The following is a 17,090-nucleotide window of genomic DNA, read 5'->3' as shown; positions in this document are numbered from 1 at the left end:
TGGACGCAGATGTTGCGGTGAATGTAGTCTTTCTGGCAGCTGCTCAATTTAAAGTTTAGTCCTCAGTACTAGGTGTGGCTATGTTTAAATGGTATTAAAAATGACAACTCCTAGATACAGAAAAGCACAAAAAATGATACATGAAGTAAATGAGAAGTCTAAGACAAGGGTCAAATGAACAACATTGAAGAAGATAATGCTTGTCATGTACCAAAAATAGACGCCAAGTCCATATTGGTGTCAGAAAAAAAATAGTACCAGGAGCAAAGTAGGCATAGATTTGTTTACACTGGCCTGGAAGATGCACAGAGCACCTGTCCTAGATTATTTCCCAAGATATCTTACAAGAAAATACTAATGCTGGACATGATAACATATTGAATTATACTTGCTAGACATTGTATACATGACAGTTATGTGTGCCTGTGAATCACATTTTAGTGGGCATGAATTTAAGTAAAGTACAGGATTTGATGCAGCTGCTACTTCTCATTAACCCAAATCTAATGAGTTTGTTGAAAACTATGTCAAAATAAAAACACCTGCAAACATGGCATGCAGAGAATAAGTCTCTGGTGTATACTTAGTACTGTTACAGAATGGTACCAATGGAGCATGGATTGTCACCTGCTGACATTGTTCAATTAACTGTTCTAAGAAATGATGTTGGGGACTTTCAGATGTAAAGGAGGCAGGAAAGGCAAAACAAGAACTCCTCGTGGTTTCAGAAGTAGCCTTCACATTGTGAAAGTGCTACTCTACATGGGAGCCAAAGATCATGAAGAGCAATGGTATCACAAAAAAGTAGTTCACCATTATTAGCATTAGACACATTAGCAACACCGTTTCCAAATCAGACAAAGCAGTTGTACAGGGGGCACACAACTGACCCTAGACAGGCAACCACCGTAAAAGGTTCAGAGATAGACCTAAGAACAAGGAACAGTCAAAGCTAGTGGGCTTGCTGCTACCTGACATTGGTTTCCAAGCAGTATGGGGCACACCGGAGTAAACTGAATACTGTTAGTTGGTTTAGTTACTAGATTGCTTAGAAATATTTGAAGCTCTGCTTTATGATAATGTTGATCTTTAATTTTTGTTGCTGTTTGGTTGGGAAAAGATTATATGAAAAAGCACATTGTTAAGCAGTTCTGGCATAAGCTAGTTGAAAATAGTATTACAGAGGCTTGCCACAAAAATGCTGATTAATTAAAACTCAGGTGAGGCAAATCTCTCTGAAACCCTGGTTTTGAGAAATTTCTGAATATAGCAATCACTATTAAAATCTTCACAAACACCATTAAATGGAAAATAGAAATGGCAATTGTGTTATTAAGAACATGAAAATTTACTACTGCCAGGTCCATACTGGGGAGATTGCAGTGAGCGGAAGTAGATGCCATCCTGAATTTCATCTCTATTGACCAGCTCAGCTTCCTAACATTAAAATTAATATCTATCTGCCCCTGGCTGCCTATAATGTGGCCCTCGATGGCTTGCCAGAACTCAGTAAGGGTCCCTCCTCCCAAAATAATTGCCTGTCCCTGATCTAACACAAGTCACTGAGACTGCTAAATGCACCATAAAAGTCTCTTGGAGCTTACAAGAAGTCAAGTGAAAGGATTTTACATTGGTAGTGCTGGACTATCACTGCAGACCCTTGATTTTTTTGTGGTTTGAATAAAACCACATGAAAATGGGCAAAGCAGACTTAGTCTTTCATAGATGAGGGTGAAATAAAGTAGATTTCATAGATTTCATAGACATAGGGCTGGAAAGGACCTCGGAAGATCATTGAGTCCAGCCCCCGCCCCAAAGGGCAGGAAGTCAGCTGGGGTCATAGGATCCCAGCAAGATAAACATCCAATTCATGCTTGAAGGTGTTCACCACAGATAGCATACTGAGCTTTAGTTTTCTGATGAATGGGGGAGATTGCCTTAGGTACACGATGAAAATACTCTTTTTGGGATAAAATACAGAGACACATACAAGTATCAACGATAAAAACCCTTTACCTGTACTTGTAAAGGGCTCTCTTACATTACTGCAGGACATGAATGGCACATGTCCCCTGCAGCTGGGGGGGGGCACAGTGGCAGGAGCACAGTGGCAGTAAATGGGAGCTCCTGCAGACACTGCCAGTGCTGTCAGTGGCCGGGGGGGGTGGTGAGGAGTGCTGATCAGAGGTCAGCAACCACCCATAGATGCCATCAGCAGCATTGGCGGCGGTCAGTAGGGATTGCTGACCACCCGCAGACACCACCGGTGGTGTCAGCGCAGGGGTATCAAGCAGATCGCCAAGCAGGACCTCCCGCAGACGCCACCAGTGGGGTGGTGAGGAGTGCTGATCAGAGGTCAGCAACCACCCATAGATGCCACCAGCAGCATTGGCGGCGGTCAGTAGGGATTGCTGACCACCCGCAGACACCACCGGTGGTGTCAGCGCAGGGGTATCAAGCAGCTTTTTATAGGGGGTGCACCGCCACGCTCAGGGGGGTGCATGTGCACCCGTGTGCACCCCCTACACCTCGCCCCTGCTCCAGGATCAAAACCCTTTACCTGTACTTGTAAAGGGCTCTCCTATATTACTCCAGGATCAAAAAGAGGTAACGGAAAAGTTAATTGTTAGCTATTAGGCAGATTAGTGTAATTTCTTTGCCATTACTTCTTATGCACAAGGTACTTCAGACGGGCACAAAATGCTTCTTTCCTTAAGACATCAACAATCCAGGGCATAAGGGCACTCATGCAACATGTCAAACACATTCCAATCTTTTCTCACAGCCAATATATATAATTTGGAATCAAATAAATTAATCACCAGATACTAAGGTGAATCCTAACTAGTACCTGAAACCAGGGTGTCATGGCTTGTAGGCTGGAGCTAGGCTATGGAACTGTTATATCTGGCCCACCAGTAGTCCAGTGGGCTACCAAAAGTTGGGGGACTTGGCCTGCCACAACTTGGGGTCCCTGGCCTCCAAACACGGCCATCGGTGGTAGCCCCCCCACTGCCACCTGAATGCAGCCCTGTGCCACCAGAGGGTCCTGGTTCTGTGATACCATTTGGCTAGAGCTCCGTGATGCCACCTGCTACTGGACCTGTGCTGCCGCAAATGTGGCTCTGTGCTGCTAGCCTCACAAATCTGGGCTAGGACTCCTCTCTGCAGCCCAGATCTGGCCTGGAGCCCAGAGGGGAGTTCAACTTACATGACCTTAAATACATAGTGCATATTCATATTTTGCCTCAGTTGACAATCATATTTCTATTTCTTTTCCCCCACCATTATATAAGCAAAACACTGTCCTCAGAACTGTTCTGTAGTTTGATTTATTGTCCCATTATCTGTTTTGTATTTTGACTATAAGCTGGCTCTCTATTTTTTTGCGTTTATTAGTTAGTCACTAATATTTACTGCCTCTGCCTTGATGCATCCTATATGCATTTCTGAGCTGTCCACTCCATCTAAGTTGTGTTCTGGAGCCATTTGTATACACAAGTAAAACCAGATTTACTATTTCAAGGAACAAGAACAAGATTTCTAATTCCTTACCAACTCAGTAAAGGCAGGGGGAGGAGGGTGGGGGAAATCAAACTGAGAATGCTATTTTGAAAGTACATGGCCAGCTGAAAACCCTGGACAAAATGCTAAGGGTTCTAAGAATTTCTTGAACCATATCAAGACCTTCACTGGAACTTTGCTGTTTAACTCCCTCCCTTACAGTCTCCAAAACAATTAGACACCTTCAAAACAGTGTAGCAATATTTGACAAACAGTAGCAACAAACAAGTAGAAAAAAGTAGTTTTATTCTCCATCTTTTAAGATGAAATTACAAATGGAAAAATAAAATATAAATAGTGCTCGATATAATCATTAATAAAAATATTCAAAATAAAGTTAAGGAGACAGTTATGAGTTGTGCAGTTTCCATGCAATTATATCAGAATTCAGTTGAGCCTCAGTCATTTTCAAAGCAATTCCTCTGTAAAGGTTACCACTCACTGTTTGGTTCATACCCAATGTGCTTTGCTTCTGGTCACTCTGAAGCTCCTTTCTGAATTGCTGCACTGTTTGCTTATTATCCAATAAAGAAGCCACTGTGACACTGTTCATCATCTTCCCTGCTTCATACCTTGATATGAAGTTGTCTCCAAGTTCACTTTCTGCAGCAGAGAATGACTCTCTCAGGGTGACCATTTCCTTTTCCAAAGCCAGTAGAAACTGGTTAGCAAGGATGTCCTTGCTTTCTAATTTTCGGTATTTTATTTTACAGTTTGGTGGGAGAATGTTAACGAGACTATGAAGACACTGGAACAAGACAGCTTTATTTCTGTAAAAATAAAAGCATTACCAGTGAAACACATCTTCCCCATTTCTCTCAAAAATCTCTACAGAAAGAATGATTAAAATGTTACTTTAAACTGAATGGGGAAAATAATTTACAGATCTGTTTACTTTTATAACCAACTACTGTAGGTAGAGTAAATGCACGTCAGCAAAGACACTAAAACCAAGCAGGCTTTAGCACCACTAGCTGATACTCAAGTGAAAAAAAAGCACCCTAAATTAACAGTACCATGTCATCTATTTCTTAAGAAAGTACTGTCACTACCAGCAGATGTGCACTGTAATCCCACAGTACTTTCCTTGTATAAGGGTTTGCAATGTATGGCTGGGTATGTTAAAACTTAACCAGTCTTAATCCTTGGCTGAAGTATGCAATGTTTTCCTGAGTTTTAAATAAAATTAGAAACAATTATACAGGCAATAGAAAAGCTGCTCTCCCAGCTTCTTCTATGACATGTGGGATGTAAAAGTACTATGGATGCTGATCTCTGGGAAAAAGGAAACTGCAGGGACCTGTCAAGTGCTATTTTTTGCTCTGCTGGGCTAGGTTCTGCTCCTCAGAAGAGAGAAGACTATTGAAACTACAGATTAGACAAACTTGAGAGCCCACTAATCTAATTCTGACTCATGAAACAAGCAATATTCACAATGTATTCTGTTTTTTTAACCACAATATAGGGCCTACTATTTCTTTCAAAGGCAATCCAATATCCATCCATTTGAAAACAATGAAAGATGAAGATATTCCTCATTAGAAGTAACCATGTGCAAGGAGTTAGTGAAATTTTAGTCACCTTAGTGCAACATAGCTTGTGGTTTCAGTTTTGTGTTAAAGAAATACCAACTATCTGAACAAAGTTAATTGTGAATAAGGAAAAGTTAACTATTGTTTGAAGTTTAATACAACTTATATCCATCAGATACATATTTCAAAGAGAAGGCTCTACCCACCAGAGATGAAGGGTAACCTTTTCATTATTCTGACTTTTAGGCTGTAAACTCTTCAGGTCAAGGAATGCACCATTTTTCATATTTTGAGAAATACTTACATAGCACACTGTGAATACTGCTAAACCAAATAATAAAACAGGAGTTTTATTACCATCAACACACTCCTTAGTCTGGTATCAGAAATTCTATAGCTTACTCAATTGTGAACAAGTCTAAACACAGTTAATTTCAGTCTATGTGATGTATGTGAAAAAAGGAAAATATAATCAAAACTATTCAAAAATATTTATATCTCATTTATCAGATCTTGAAAAACAGGAATTAATTGGGCATGTATATGACACAGAGAAAAAATTAAATTTGAGGTACTGTTACCCAACTGAAAAAGTGACAAATAGTTTAATTTGCAGTATGTAGGTCTTCTGGTTTTCACGACAGCCAAGAAGACAAATGAAAGCTTATTTTAATTTAAATATATCCATATTGTATTTACTGGAATGTATGATTTTCCTAAATCAATACAATCTTGCAGTTAGAACTGAAGTTATTAAAATGTACAACTCAACAAACTGAAAAGTATGGAATTAGTGTGATCAGCTGATATCTGCATACTGCAAATTGACACAGGCTGTTTGTTTAAAAAAATATACAGCCCACAAGGAAGCCTGTAAAATGCTAGCCTTCATCTGAAACTATAAGGTTAGTAATGAAAACTCCAACTCCTAATTCCAAAGGAATATTGGCACAGATCCTGAGACACACTCAGGATAGCAAGTGAACTCTTACAACTGTGGAATATAGAATATTTTATGTTCATATAACTTTACATTTCCTGACATTAGTGTTAGTACTGTATATACTTAGATTTTATGCTCACTTATCTATGCAGAGCACCTATGTATGATCAAAAAGGGCCATCCAAATCATACTTTCTAACAGGCATAGCTTTGTCATTTAAAAATAGCTTTAGATGCCATCACTGCTATGCATATAATTACTATACCACACAGTAATAATGAAAAGGTTATTCTTCTGCCTCAGGCTTGTTTAAGGAGGCCTGGGTATTCCCTAATCTTTTCAAACCATTACCTGCAAAACAATGTTAAATTTCCTTTGAATGGAGTTTTCAAATTCCAGTTAAAGACTGTGCCATGCAGACTTCCCAATTTATGACAGACCATATTTTCAGGACATTCTTTGACTGGTGTACATTTCATTTGATCCTGTAGCCACATGTTCACAAGAGTCAGTGTACATTCAGATGAGATTATGTGAAAGGAGAATTTGAGAGAGACCCCAAGAATAGCAAATACATCTTCCATTGTACCTGAAAGAAAAAAAAAACAAAAAGGGTTTTGAACCAAACATTTGGTATTTTCATAAATAATTTAAATTCTGAGCAAAAATGGCATTTCTGTTTAGATTTCAAACTTAATTTTAATTTACTTTTTTTTTCACTATTACCAGAAGGAAACTGGAACTATGATTCCTCAGTATACCTTGGCATAGACTAACTGATTGAGAGAGGCATGAGCTTTTGCAGGCAACAGTGTAGGTAATGTGAATCTAAATCTGGCCAACTGGGACCTATTCTTTTAAATAAATAAGGATATGTCTACACTTCAAGCTTACTATGCCAAGCAGGAACACTATCAAACACACTTTGTGTGCTTTACCTATGCTGCCTGACAAATAAGCAGCAGTGAAGCATCTGCAGTGACACTAGAAGTGAGCTAATTGTCCCTGGTGAGTATCAGTGCTAACGAGGCTGTAGCACTTCAAACATAATTATATTGCTTTCAGTTTAAGAAGTGGTCTCAGTGGAGCAGCACGGCATGCCAGAGTATCTGTAAGTGAAGGCAAGTTTACAGTGTAGATATGCCCTTGAAGGTCTGATCTATTGCTGAATAGTTCAACAAAAGTTTCAGGGATTTCAATATTATTGCTCAAAGTTAATCTAAAAAATGTTAGTCATTTATCTCAGTAAAATTCTGTTTTGTATAATTATATTAGAGGTGCACCAATATATTGGTGGCATATCAGCTCGGCACCAATAAAAGGAAAATTAACATTACTGGCAACAGGCTTTTTTGGGCTGGTATAGCTGATAATGTCATCAATAAATGCTGTGTAATGTGTGCAGCTGCAGCATGCACATGGCCAGGAATGTAGCCCAGCAGCTTGGAGAGCAGCATCTGTTAAGTCTGTGTGGGGGAGAAAGGGTGTGTCGGAGGGCAGGCAGATAGAGGCCTCCAGTGAAGAAGTACTACCCAACCAGGGTGGTGAATGCCACCCCAGCAGTGGGATGGAGCCACGGACAGCTCCCTGTCATTCTGTGAAGCCCTGGAGGATGCATGTGCGCAGAGTGGTAAGCTGCCCGCTGCAGGATAAGGGCCAGGGGCTGTGCCAGCCTTTTCCCAGTGGGGGTCTGTGCTCGGGGTGGGCAGCAGTGGTGCTAGGAGGGGGGAACTACAGGGAATTTTGGGGTGGCGGTAGCCTCCCCTCCCAGAGCTGCTGCCCACCCCAAGTAGAGCCCCCTGCCAGGAAGAGGCTGGTGCAGCCTCTGGTCCTGAGCCCACAGCAAACAGCTCACCTTCACCCCACACACAAATCCGGGGCCTCCATCTGCACCCCCACACCCCTTCCCTCCCCCATGGCCCTTCCCCCTACAAGGACTTACCAGCTAGATGCCACTGGACTGCATTTCTGTAAATCAGGTATTGGATTGGTATCAGACAAAATGGCTGATTAACAGCTGGCCATCTGTATTGGCTGAGAAAATCTTTATCAGTGCACCCCCATAATTTTAACAGGAAAAAGGAGCAGTTCAAGTTGTTTTTGTGCCTCATTTTTTACAGCAGGCACAAAATTAAGTGTTGCCATATAATTTATTTGTCCTGAAGGACGGTTAAGAGTGCTTCTCTTGTTTTTTGACAAATCAATTACAATGAAGCTCATAGGGTACTTTCCCAACACCATCTTTAAAAACGTACTTTTATATGAACACCTCCTAATTCTCTAAATTGAATAACCCATCTTTTCAATCTCTACTCACTTAGAAGTATTTCTATGCCATTAATACATTTGTCACTCTTCTCTAAGAGTCTATTCCAGTTATTTACTTCTTGAAACAGTGATAGAAACTGAATACAGAATCCTATGACAAGGGCAAGGATGTCTTTACCATGGTCTGAAGGAAAAAAAAGTTCAGAACTTTAACCAGTGCTTTCATAACAAAATAAATAAATAAAAGATTGCATGGATTTTTTTGCTTGTACACTTACTATTGTCATTCAACACATTTATTGAATATTTTCCACTTGAAATATCTCCCAGATTTAATGACATTTTTCCACACAGAGTAATTTTCTTGTTTCCCTGTAAGATGCCATCTTGTTGTTTTCTCCTCTTTGCATGCAGGAGCACTGTACAACACACATTACGAAATGCAAGTAGTGGTGAAAGTTGGGTAACAGCAATGAATGTTTTTACTCCATCTGCCAGAACTTTACAAGATCTTTCATGGTATTCTTTTTTCACATAATTCTTGCTATGGAAGTCCAGTTTTAACTTTTTTGTTGGTGGTTCAGTCTGGCATGAAGAGATGGACATTGCCGAGAAAGCCTTGTTTAATTTAACAATTTTATTCTGACATCTAATGGGAGAAACTGAAGTGGAGCTTTGATCCATGACTAGGGATAAACTGACATCATTCAGTGACCTATGGAAACACATGCAAGATTACTGGATTTCAAAACTCATATTTTATCATTAGCCAAGCTTTTTTACATTCCCAATACAGGTACTAACATTTAGAGCTTTCATGTCTTGCAGATTCAAAATTAAGTTTTGTCAGACCTTCTCATATGTACAGCAAAAATTATCAATGCATGCAATAAAAGAGACTTTTTAATGCAACAGTACAAAGGTATACAATCAACTTTTTGAAGGTATTTCAATAATATGTTTTAGTTGCTCTCAATAAAAATCCCAGCCTATATTTTCAAAACCAATGGAAGGCGGATGTTCAACTCCTACTCAAAAGTCAATAGAATTTGAGTGCCTAAATCTTCACTTCTATTGAAAAACATCTGCCATGGCCAAACTAAATAGCTTAACCCTTCTTATGTATATATTTTGTTTTCTTATAATACATTAGAAATATTTTAAAAGTTAGAACAGCAACTTGCCTTCTTTCTTTAAGTATTAAAAGTGAAAGACATAGCTGTATTCCATCTTTAATTTTAGAAGTCTTGTCCAGTTCTGTTTAACTAACACATGGATTTCAAATTAAGATTCTGTGTTACCATTTAAAGGAAATGAAAATAGCTATGTGAAATTTCTGAACTCTTCTTCCTTTGCATAGTGGTCTCAGATTGGGTTTTGTTTCAACAGCTTTTAAGAACATTTGATTTAGTCCTGGAGTTGGCAACCCCTGGCACACATGCCAAACCATGGCATGCAAGGCCATTTTTCTTGGCATGCCATGGTCAGTCTGGGCTCTAGGCAGTTGCAGCCAGCCACAGAGTCCAGGCTGCTTGCAGCAAGTAGCTAGGAGGTTGCAAGCCCTGCTGCAAGCAGCCTGGGCTCTGTAGCTGGGCTGGCTGCAGCCAGGAGGCTACAAACAGCTGCACCAGGTTTTGGAGCCCTGGCCGGGCTCTGTGGTGGCAGCGACTACATGTGCACCTCAGGGCACAAGGCAGGGAAGGTGCCTGCCAGGGAAGTACAACCCTGGCCCCTCCTCTACCCTCTGCCTGGAGGCCTGGGTGCAGCCACCACCAGCAAGGAGGATTAAGCCCTTCACAATTTTCCAGTCTGCCCCTGGCATGCCAAGTCAAGACATGAGTCAGGGGTGGGATGTTTTTAGCCCTCTAGCCAAAAATGTTGCCAATCCCTGATTTAATCATTCAACTAATGCCATTCAAAGAATGAAAGGCCCTTGGAAGTCTTATAAATTCTTTGCAATATTCTTTGCAGCAAAGTGACATCAGCTTACAACATGACATAACACAACACTGCAATTTTGCTTTATTAGTAAAAAGGGAAAAATAATCAATGAAGTGCTATTAAATCTGGAAAAGAGTATTTTAAGGGCTAAGTGGAGCAAGCATCAAACACACATTTTGAAGAGTTGGTTCTATTCCCAGAACGGTTATTGATATACCACATAACCCTGACAGTCACATCACTGTTTTTAGCTGCTTCACCATTTCTAAGAACAGTATTGTTAATTTCCTTGGCAAAAGTTTCAGATCCACCAATGAGAAGTGCTATGCACAAGAGCAAAGTATTTTTAAAGTTTCTGCTCTTAAAATCTCTTCCTCCAGTGGCTCCATAGAGGCTGCCAAGATGACGACATAAGGTTTCATAAAAATTCTGGGAATCTGGTAGTTGAGAAACTACACCTATGGCTTAGGTAGAGCAGCAGGTCAGTTCACTCACAATCACTAGTTGGATTTTCAGTGGAACTGGAATTTTTTAAGCTTAATTTATTAAACTTGAACTACCTTGCTTGCAGGAAGGTAGTTCAAAACAGGAGAGTTCTGTGTCTTTTGTAGTTTGCAAATGAAATACTTGGTAATGATACTTTTCTAGGGCAAAACGTAACAGTAGTTTAACATGTTTAATTACCAACAAGCAATGTACACACATCATGAACAACATGTTAAAGACAAAATTATATAGATAATTTTTACACGTAGTAAATAAATCTAATTTATGCCTCACATAATTCAGTTCAAAACCCATAAGCGTCTCGTGCACTTATTGGAACCAAATGATATTCAAGGGGTCAGTAATGTCTTCTATTTTACTCTTCCCCGATGACAAGAATATGATATAAACAGGGACTTACAAGTACGTCTGCTGCTGCACAGTAACTATTTTGTACTTCCATCTTACCCTGTGGTGAGTGGAGTTAAGTTGATGCGGTTTAACTATGAATGATACAACTCAAACATAGTAACTGTCCTGCCTCTCCCTGTTCCCCTTCTACAATTTGAATCATTTTCTTATCTGTCAATAGCCCCTGCTTGCCAAGAACGGTAAGAAACTAATGTTAAGAAAGCAACATGTAGATTTTATATGAAGTCACATCTATTTTATAAACTACTACCAACAAAGTTATGTCATTTAAGGATATTAAGAGGTATAGTTTTGGTCAAATGTAGTTGTGCTAACAAATGCCTGATCTAGCTTCCGAGTACTGACAAAACTGTTGATTTGTCACTACAGCTTATTCTAGTCATGGAGAGAGGAGAAAGAAGATCTACCAGCAAAATCTTTGTATATGCTGGCTTTGCTTCCCACTGGCAAAACATTCATAATAAAGAAGCAGCTTAACATAATAAAGAAGCAGCCTAATTCACGGAACACAAGTTAGAAAAAAACCTTCAGTGCTGATTTATCCAGACTACAGAATAGAATAGATAGAATAGTGTGTTCATGCTTTTAGCTCTACCTGTTTTTTCACATTTCTGTGTGTTAATTTTATGCCGATAAATACAGTTTTTTGGTGTTTTTTTAAAATATAAAAGCCAAAAGATAGCAATCTAATTTTTCCTTTGCAGTCACTTTTGCAGCTGCAGGGCACAATCCAAAAGAATTATTATGAACAGCCTTATGGAATTTAAGTTATTAGGCACACCTATTTACTTACAAGTTAAGTGATTCTGTTATTTGTACTCCAATTACCAAGCTATCATCCACCACACGTTGCCACAAGTTCTCTATGATTTGTTCTGGATCCTCAGATCCCAATGCTGTCTCTTTATTAAGAGAAGAAAAAGGATCTTCTGTATCATCCCAGAGAGAAACAAGACCTTCCTTATAAAAAAAAAAAAGAAAATACATGTTAAGATAAATGAAGTGCAAGTATTATAGTCACTGCAGAACTTAAAATGTTTTTCTCTAATTTATCTCAAAATGCACAAATCACCTAAGGAGAGAATTAAGATAAGTGAAGTGTGAAATATACCTAGTTAATCTCTACAGTATATTTATTTGAAATGTATTTATACAATTGTTTTTGTCATGAACTCATATGCATTAACCCAAATTCAAAATTCATCCTTCTGCTGCAAGATTTTCACAACCCTGAACTGCTATACAATCCAATTGGCTTGAACAAGGCTGTCATTAACTTTGTTTTGGCATTATTTCCACTTGATCACTTGACATGTTTTGCACCTAAAACTATTCAGTTGTTAGCTATTTCCTAATAGGATTATCCTTAAGACTAGCTAAAACCAGAGATACTTTAGATATGCAACATTCAATATTTTTGTTTTCCCCACTGTAACTCCTTCTCCAGCTCTGAAAAAAATATTAAAATGTATTTTGTAAAATGGATTAAGCTGTCATAACACCTATATCTTACCTCTTCTGCAGTTGGTAAAACATGTTCTCTCTCTTGAACAAGATTGACTAATGCTCTGCAAGATTCAAAAAGGACCTTCTCTTTGAGCACTAGATGCTGCTGCAGTTTTTGAACAGAAGTATAACCAGCCTATAAGGTATAAAAAGACATTTCTCAATGCTTAATTGCATCATAAACTGGCTGCCACCATAGTTGTGTAAAACACCTAATGGAGATGCAACAAAGGGTGTCATTTTTCTGCAAGTTAGCTAAAAGCATCTGCCTGAACAGCAGCAATCTAATCAGGGATTGGAAGGGCCCTTGGGGACAGATCCTTAACACTGGCCACCAGCTACAGATGTCAATATCAGAGCAGTTCTTCTCCCCACTCCTCCTCCTCCCTCTTTCCCTGGAAGCCTGCCTCCAAAACAGCTCTGAAATATTCAAATCCTTTCGGAAACATCCAAATCATTTAGGAAAATTTCCAAAACATTTTGGACCACCCATTTCATTTTGAAGCCGTTTAGGAGTCCTGTGTTTCATTTCAGATTTGGTTTTCGACCGCTGAAACATCCAAATTTGAAATGAAATAAAACAGCTACCGAAATTTCGTACAGCCCTAGAATGTGTATATATGCATAATGTATACTCACACACACACACGCAGACACACACATTTTGGAATTTTTATGTTGGCATTGATTATCAGCCAAATGAACCATTCTCTCTGTTATACTTATTTTGATGGTATTTTTCTTACTGTGTTATACAGAAAGCCAATAACTTTTGAACAGAACATTTAATTATTTTTTAAAAATGTCAAAAGATGTTCCAGACTTCAGTCAGGTAGAACTTCTGTTTTTAAGCAATAGTTAAGAGACAAGATGGGCAAAATGATGGAATCCTTGATACCTGGTAAACAGATGCAGAAGCCTCAACCAGCTGTAATGGTTTACAGTCAAAGAACCAACTGGTGGCAACCATTAACATTTTCCATTCAACAACATCAGACAGAGATCCTCTCAAAAAGAAAGGGATGGGAAATTGACACAGGGCACATCTACACATGCATATTAATGCGATGCAATGAATTCCAGCACATATTGTGCTAGAATTTATTGCTACTGGGTGAAGCATTTACATGTGTTCCTGGGACCACAGCATGTTGGGTTGGGGGTTCAGCCTGCTAGCCCAAGGCAGTTCCAACTAAGCTCAGTGTGTTGTGAAGGGTCTGGCTGGGGCACGAGAGTGCTCAAGTGCAGGGCTAGCCGGCAGGCAGCCCCCATGCTGAAGCAAACCGCATGCCCTAGCTAGCTCTGTCAGCATCTATACGTGCACTGCCACAGAGTAAAGAACTCTGCTGCAAGATAGTACTTGTTTTTATAAGTACTATCCTGTGGTAGAGTTAATTGGTTTACTCCATCCTAGCAGCCCTGCACATGTAGATGCTGGAGCAGGGGCAGGCAATTATTTTGGGCAGAGGGCCACTGAGTTTTGGCAAGCTATTGAGGGCTGCATGACAGGCAGCCAGGGGAGGATAAATATTAATTTTGTAAATATTTTAGGGGCCCTGCAGGCTGTATGGAATGGTCTGGTGGGCCACATCCAGCACGTATTTTGTCCACCCCTGTGCTGGAGGCATCTACATGTGATTCTGTTTCACCGTACCGACCTGCTACACTGATGTACTGTCCACAGGCAAAAATCATGACACTGCAGGTACGTCACCATAGCAACATGCTGCCTCACTATAGTGCATTGCTATGGTGATGTAGCAACTAAAACAAAAAACCTGTGCCCAGTATAGGCTGTTACTGTGCCGTCAGTTAGTACTTCTTTCTGGAAGTACCAAATGATGATGGAGTAACACCGGAGCCATAGGGGCATGTGTAGACGTGCCCACTGAGACGTTGACTGCAGAGCTAATTAGGCAACTATGCAGTAAACATCTCGTGCCCACAGAGAACTGGTGGGAGGAATGCAAGGAGCTCATCCAGAGCAGCAAGTCTACAACCTCCAGTGGTTCAATTTTAACAGCACACATTATAGACAGTTTGCTCATACATAGCCAGTAGTTTACACATGCCTTTAAACCACAGGCTGGAGTAAAGAAAGAATTTCACAGTAATTGTACTAGGATATGGAAGCATTTACAGCCATGGAATAACAGGACACAATGGACTTTGGAAATTGTAATAGAATTGTCTCAGCTACATCATTGCTTTTCAGCAGAATTTGAACATCTGAAGTCTCAAAAGCCCATCATCCATTCCAGAGTATTTTGGGGTATAGAAACTAATTAGACTTTTATGCTGCATTCATAAGCACAGTACTGGTATGAGTGTAATTAGCACTACTCTCTCAGAAGTAGACAGGAAATATATAAATCTACAACCTCTGAAAAAAACAGTTTCCAAAGATATGTAAAAATATAACATTATGTACATACACACATATATATACACATATACATACACACCATATACATACACACACACACACACAACACTAATGTGCAATATCCATGTATTGTCATTCCTGAAGATAACATCAGTAAAGACTTGAAACCAAGCTCAGTGTAGCTGCCACTCAAGTCCAGATAAAGTGAGGAAGACTAATCCTACCTAGCTTCATAAGACATACAAAACCAGAGTGGTAGCTCAGTTTTGTTTCTGGTTAAACAAACATAACCTTTCTGGAAAAAAAAAAAAAAAATGTCTCCCTGCCAGAACAGTGCTAAATTCTCAAGCTACATGAAGTGAAAGCGGTATCTACAAATCAGGAACTTGAAAAATCTGGCTACAAGAAAATAGCACAAAGTTGGTAACTGGAATGTGATAAGAATATTTCAAATAATAAAAGATCCCACATGAGGGAGATGGATAACTATACAACTAAAATCCCATTAGGGCAGGGGCGGGCAATTATTTTGGGCAGAGGGCCACTTACTGAGTTTCGGCAAGCCATCAAGGGCTGCATGACAGGTAGCCCAGGACACGCTAATATTAATTTTCTCAATTTTTTTTAGGGGCCCTGCGGGTCGAATAGAATGGCCTGGCAGGCTGCACCTGGCCCCTGGGCCGCATTTTGCCCATTCCTGCATTAGGGAGAACACATTTACAGGTGTGGATAAAAATCAGTCCATGCAAGAGATGAAGCATCTCATCTCAAAAAAATATTCATCATCACATATAAATTCACTCATTAGTTGGGAAGCTAATTGCATCAGAAAAGCCAGATTCTAAAACAGCTTCTTAAAAGATGTCTATCGTGTACTGCTGTACTCCAACAGAGGAAAGTAGTGGAGAGGAGAAATATGAGTTCCACCTATACACTCTGTCTGAGATGCAACTGAAGAAGTCCAATATATGACTTGTTCTTTCTGATGGGCAGATTTAATGCCAAATCAGAGTGACAAGCAGGAAATGGAAAGACTAAGGGGGAAGCATGGGCTGACAAGAGACTCACTGAATCATGTTTGGTATCTGCCCTAGTTCCTGAAAGTATCTTCAGTATGTCTGTGTGATCCTCGGTATGTCTGTGTGAAGGAACAAAGATGGGAACTTGCCAAATTGCAAAATAAAAATATCAAATTAGTCATACCATCAGTTGGAGATTTATGTTACCTTTATCTTTGACAGCTATAAGGACACATCAAGCAACAGATTTAGCAGCAGCAATTTTTGCATTGCTAAATTGAAAATAAGCTAATATCAACTTCAAAGAGAAAGAAGAAAAAATAATAATCAAACAATACAAAAACTGGGGACAAAAGGTATTGCACAACATTTTAACTTGAACTGAAAAGAACAGAGTAGAGGCACCATCTGAAAGAGAGGGAGGCAAGAACAAATGAAATCAAAGAAAAATGGACACTGCTCAGCAGCTAAGTAATTCAAAGGGCAGCAGTTAAGAGTTAAAGAACAAGAATTAAAGTCAAGAGACAACGCAGCTCAACAGAGGAAAGAAACCGACAAAACAGTTAAATGGCCTTTGCGTAGGGTGGCAAAGGCCTGCAGCAAGACAGCAGCCCTGGACTTCAGGAGGGTGGATTTCACTGAGCTAAGGAGACGAGTCGGGGAGGCACTGAGGTCCCGGAGGGGTGAGGAGTTGGGAGTCCAAGAAGAGTGGTCATTCCTGAAGGAGATGATCCTCCAAGCCCAAAGGGTGACATTCCCAATACGGATTAAAGGAGGCAAGAGTGCTCAAAAGCCCCCATGGCTCAGCAAAAGCATCCAGGAACATCTCAAAGCTAAGAAGGAGGCATACACCCAATGGAAGCCCATCACCAGGGAAGACTATACCTCCGTTGCTCAGGATTGTAGGGGGGCTGTTAGGAAGACCAAGGTGGAGCTGGAACTAGGACTAGCAACTCAGATCAAGGATAACGAGAAATCCTTTTTTAAATACACAGGGGATAAAAAGAAGGTT

At 39.9% G+C, this 17,090-nt stretch overlaps 1 protein-coding gene across 1 annotated transcript in view; it reads right to left on the bottom strand.

Annotated features, from left to right (window-relative positions):
• Window positions 1-3,793: 3,793 nt before the first annotated feature.
• The window catches only part of FANCB (Fanconi anemia complementation group B), a 21,005-nt gene continuing 7,708 nt past the window's right edge, over window positions 3,794-17,090 (bottom strand). Inside the window, exons 4-8 of the mRNA XM_019529297.1 lie at window positions 12,681-12,809; window positions 11,961-12,127; window positions 8,587-9,023; window positions 6,392-6,629; window positions 3,794-4,334 (exon numbers count right to left, since the gene is read on the bottom strand). Coding sequence (XP_019384842.1) covers window positions 3,914-4,334; window positions 6,392-6,629; window positions 8,587-9,023; window positions 11,961-12,127; window positions 12,681-12,809 — 1,392 coding nt within the window. The 3' untranslated portion in view covers window positions 3,794-3,913. The remainder of the gene's footprint in view (window positions 4,335-6,391; window positions 6,630-8,586; window positions 9,024-11,960; window positions 12,128-12,680; window positions 12,810-17,090) is intronic.

Source organism: Crocodylus porosus, unplaced genomic scaffold (genome assembly GCF_001723895.1).
Source record: "Crocodylus porosus isolate Cpor-Errol unplaced genomic scaffold, CroPor_comp1, whole genome shotgun sequence".
Classification (NCBI taxonomy): Eukaryota; Metazoa; Chordata; order Crocodylia; family Crocodylidae; genus Crocodylus; species Crocodylus porosus.
Note: the sequence above shows the minus strand (reverse complement) of the source record. Positions and strands in the feature narration are given on the sequence as shown.